The sequence below is a fragment of the Setaria italica genome, chromosome III (assembly GCF_000263155.2).
Source record: "Setaria italica strain Yugu1 chromosome III, Setaria_italica_v2.0, whole genome shotgun sequence".
In the NCBI taxonomy this organism is placed as follows: Eukaryota; Viridiplantae; Streptophyta; class Magnoliopsida; order Poales; family Poaceae; genus Setaria; species Setaria italica.
The window spans coordinates 13,775,392-13,780,035 of NC_028452.1; the positions used below are offsets into that span (position 1 = coordinate 13,775,392).

The following is a 4,644-nucleotide window of genomic DNA, read 5'->3' on the forward strand; positions in this document are numbered from 1 at the left end:
AAGGGGGAGGGGAAAAACCCCGGGGAGGGGGCCTCGGGAATCTCCCCCACAAACTCCCACGCTATTTTTTTTCCTTTTTGGAGCCAAAAAAAAACTCTCCTCTTTCGGAATGTTTTAACCCCCCCATTTGAGGGGTAGGGGGGAGAGCCCCCCCGGGGGGCGGGACCAGGAGGGCTTTCCTCCGGGGACGGGGCTTTTTTTTTTTTTTTTCCAAGGGGATTTTGGGAAAAAAAGGGAACCCCCAGGGGGTTGGTGCTTTTTTGGGGGGGGGGGGCCAAATACACAAAAAAAAAAATTTCCCCCCAAAAATACCAAGTGGGGGCCCAAGGCCCCCCCCCCCCCCCCCCCCCCCCTTTCCCCCCCCCCCCTTTCTTCAGGGCTTCGACAGGTTCCAATTGTGGCTCATACCAGTATCCATCACAGCTTACGATCATAACACAAGATGGTGCTGTAACAAGTGGGTAATTCTGTCTATATCACACTTCTAAAAAGGATGGGACTATGTATAGGACATGTATCCCAATAATCATGGTAATTGATTGATTGATCAAATACATGGTAACCACAAGTATTATCTTCATTTGAAGGTAAAGTCTGTCAAGAAAGAAAGAAAGAAAGAACCCATCTAGGCACAGGAATATTCTTACAAAAGAATCGAGACCTGAAAGAATAAAAGCATCTCACAGGCTAAATCCAAGCTATAACTATCTACAGCTCCACATTTCAGTATCTCTGGTGAATCTCGACCCCCTGGAACAGGGACCAAAGCTTCCTCGTGTAAGCATCAATGAGTGCGACGCTCTTCCCTTTACAAAGAGCCGCTTCGATGCTTGAAAGATTTCTTCAGACAAAAAAAGAACCCATTGTACTCTTTATTTTCTGTCACTCCACTTGCTCGCCGATTAGGTCGAGACCGACGACCAAGAATGAGACCCCTTGGAACAGGAGGAAGTAGAAATGGATGCCCTGGGCAGACAGCAAGCTGCGGGCGGCTGCTGTTAGCAGAAGGAAGGACAGTGCAAGTTCCTTCCTGTAGATCCTATTGTGCTTCTTCTTCTTCAAGTCCTTTTTAGGATTTGACTCCTCCTTTGTTAGCGCGTCAAGATTGGGCGCAGAACCCACTCTTTGTTGCTTAGAGTGTTTTTCAACGAGGGCAACAAGATCGCCCTCAGAAGAACGACCTGATTTCTTGGTGACAACCCACTCATAGGCACTCCCAAGCTGGAACAGGCCAGAAATCATGGCATTGAACTTGGTTACTGACATGGTGTTCTCAAACAGAAGGTATGGAACAATGAAAGGGAAGGATTTTGGGGCTGGGAGGATGTTGAGGATGGACATTGTTGCTGGAATGTAGCATACTACCCATGCGGGGAGTTCAGCTTCAGGAACAAACATTGTCATGGGAAGGATGACACAGAAAAGGGTGAACGAATAGAAGGGTAGGATGAGCTTCCGGAGGAGGAAGAAAAGGAATATGAGATTGAACTTCTTCCAGAATCCAATCTGCAGTAGAAAGTAAGCAGCAACATTAGGCAAGCTATCCAATAATCCCATGCATAGACTATGCAAGCATCAACATAAAAGCGAAAATGTAAAGAAAAAGGAATAAAAAGACATTCACAAGTACACTCATAAATTGTGGTAGATTAAAACAACTATTCAAATGAATCATAAAAGAAAATGCAGAGAAACTACTAGCATATCAACTATCTGAAATATCAGATTCTAGTTCAATGTTTTTCATTTTTTGCTACAATGATATAGTTGATGCTCACAAGTCACAAGATCACTTCATCATGTGACTTTTCCTATGAAACCAAACAATATAATGCAAAAGGGCCCTTGCAAACAATCTACATTTTACTGGCCAAGCTTAATACTTTTGCCAGATATTTTAGCTTTCACAGCGTGCCTACAGAAAAAGTGCCGTACCTTGGATTTGATTATGTCCACAAAGCAAAGCCTAAACAATTGCATGGGACCTGAGTGCCACCGGTGTTGCTGCTTTCTGTAAGCTTCATAGGATTCTGGCAACTCGCATTGACACTGAAAGAGAAGTCACACAGGTTTATCATGCCTTTACACAAGGTATATGCTGCATAAGCAACAGAGAAAATTGTGCCAATACCTCAACATCATTTAGGAAGACAAACTTCCATCCCTTGAGATGTGCTCGGACAGCTATGTCCATATCCTCCACTGTTGTCCTTTCCATCCATCCTCCAGAATCCTCGAGTGCCTTAATTCTCCATACTCCCGCAGTGCCATTGAACCCAAAGAAGTTGAGAAATGCCCCATTCACCTGCTGCTCCACCTCAAAGTGGAAGCAAAGGTTTATGTTCTGAAGTCTGGTCAGCAAGTTCTCATCCTTGTTTACAAAAGACCATCTTGCCTGAACCAACCCGACATCGTCCTTTCCCTGGAATTTGCACAATTAAAGTGTCAGAAAACATAACTAACTTGTAGGACTGGTTGTCAAGTACGTCAGCTAGCATTGTTCAATTAAGCCAAACCTTGAAATGGGGCACAGTGCGCTTCAGGAAATCTGGCTGTGGTTGGAAATCGGCATCAAAGATGACAACAAACTCATAATCTTTCACATAACTGCAGTTCATGGCTGATTTCAGGTTTCCAGCCTTGTAGCCATCCCTGATCACTCGGTGCCGGTATATTATGCGCACACCCTCCCGCTGCCATTTCTCCACTTCCTCCTTGATAAGTGCTGAAGTGGTAGCATCATCAGAATCATCCAGCACCTGGACCAAGAAGTTTGACCTTGGCCAGTCCAGGCTGCAAACTGCACCAATGGATTGCTGGTACACCTGCAACATCCAAATTAAAGACGTCATTAACTGAATTGGACAGCTGTTTGAAAGGAAGTGCAGTGCCGCAGAAAACTGGATCATCTCTTATTAGCTTCTTCTCATGCTCCAGATTTGTGGAAGCAGTGATATATGCTACAGTTTGACATTCAATCACTAGAATTCCCAATTATTAACTGGTTGGCACCAACATCGGCACTGAGATTTGGTTACCAAGAATCGAAGTGTGCTTCTGAAATTACGGATACCAACCCGCAAAAATCTAAACTTTGTAACGCAACAATTAAGTTCTGTTGCTCCAAGGTGCCAATTTAGGTAAAGACCAAAGCAACTTTAAACTTCAGAAAGCACCAAATTGTGATTGGAGACACGAGTCAAAGATCCAGACCGATGCATCTCCTCCACCCAAATTGTGTTGGGTTGACTAGAAATAGAGACAGCAATCACTAGGAAGCCCCAAATTTTACCCGAAACTTTTGATCCCAAATTTCCAACTTAGAGTACGCACAAGCACAACCAAAGGAACCATGGAAGGGGAAGGATGGTTGAACGTTGCTTTGAGCTTACCTCCCTCTCATTGCACATGGGCATTTGCACGAGCACCATGGGGAAGTCCTCGGCGCCGGCCTCGACGTCCTCCTTGTCGGCGGCCAGCGGCACGGGCTTGATGCCCTTGAGCCTGATCCAGAAGCAGCCGAGGCAAAGTACAAGGCGGTCGACGCTCTGGATCAGGAAGAGGACGACGCAGGCGTTGGTGAGGAACTGCAGCGGCGGCGCGAGGTAGTCGAGGCGGGCGCGCATCCAGCCCGCGTAGGCGGCGGCGAAGAGGCCGTCGACGGCGAGGAGCCCCGCGTCCACCTCGAGGTGCCAGCCCTGGAGCCACGCCGCCACCTCGACGGCGAGCAGCAGCAGGGAGAGCACGAGGAACACCCGGATGCAGCCGTAGAAGCGCGCGCGCAGCGCCGTGTTCTCCCCGGGGGCCACGTCCGAGTCCGTCCGCCCCGCCGCCACCCTCCGTCGCGCGGCCGCCGCCACGGCGAGCGCCGCGGAGGCCGCTCCCGTGAGCCGCCCCGCGGCGCGGTGCGCCTTGAGGAGCAGCACCCATGTGATCTGGCGCGCATTCTTGCCCCGGCCGGCCTTGCCCCCGCCGCCGCCCGCCGGCGAGTCCGGCGCCGCCACCTCCGACGCGGAGACCTCGGAGATGGACCAGTTGGGGTTCTCCATCTTCACCACCACAGGCGTCCCGCCACCGCCGCCGCCGCCATTGGCCCTCGCGTCCCTCCCCCACCACGACGGCGCCATTGGCACACGGCCACAGCCACAGCCACAAGCACCACCACGACCCTCTCTCTCTCTCCGTCACCCGGCACGCAGCGCAGCGACGAGCCGAGCCGAGCTCTCCTCCTCCCTCACCTACGCATCAAGAACGGCCTTAATAGCCGGAAGGCGAACACCACCGCGTCTGGCCAGCCAGCATATACCCCGCGCACAGACACACAGACACGCAGAGAGAAGGGAGAGAGCGCGGAAGAACAGCTCACCACGTCGGTCTAGCAGGCGAGCTCCCCCTCCCCCCTTTTATTTATTCGCAGGCTGCTCCTCCCCCTGTCCCCGTCTCTCGCCACCGTCGCCGTCGACAAAAAAAAAAAGCCGCCCCCTTTTCTCTCTCCCCCCTCCGCCCCGCCCGAGACACCCCGCCAGTTCACCGAGTGGAGTGGTTAAAAGCAGCGGCAGCAGCAGCTGGCTGCTGCCTGCTCGGCCGGTGGAAACCGGAAGCGGCTGCTGTTTTTTTTCCTTAACCGCGCGGCACGGCCGCGGT

General features: G+C 51.1%; 1 protein-coding gene across 1 annotated transcript; it reads right to left on the reverse strand.

Annotated features, from left to right (window-relative positions):
* Positions 1 to 482: 482 nt before the first annotated feature.
* LOC101762544 (probable xyloglucan glycosyltransferase 7) lies at positions 483 to 4,127 on the reverse strand. Its single transcript, XM_004961477.3, has 5 exons — positions 3,393 to 4,127; positions 2,517 to 2,825; positions 2,132 to 2,422; positions 1,936 to 2,049; positions 483 to 1,506 (listed from the first exon to the last, which is right to left on the reverse strand). Exons 1-5 carry the CDS (start codon positions 4,125 to 4,127, stop codon positions 883 to 885), a joined length of 2,073 nt encoding a protein of 690 aa, XP_004961534.1. The 3' UTR covers positions 483 to 882.
* Between the last annotated feature and the right edge of the window lie 517 nt (positions 4,128 to 4,644).

Coding starts and splice junctions, on each gene's coding strand:
- LOC101762544 (XM_004961477.3), bottom strand. CDS start 4,127: ATGGCGCCGTCGTGGTGGGGGAGGGACGCGAGGGCCAATGGCGGCGGC. Junction 2,826..3,392: donor CCATGTGCAATGAGAGGGAG/GTAAGCTCAAAG, acceptor TGGATGTTGCAG/GTGTACCAGCAATCCATTGG. Junction 1,507..1,935: donor TGGACATAATCAAATCCAAG/GTACGGCACTTT, acceptor TTTCTACTGCAG/ATTGGATTCTGGAAGAAGTT.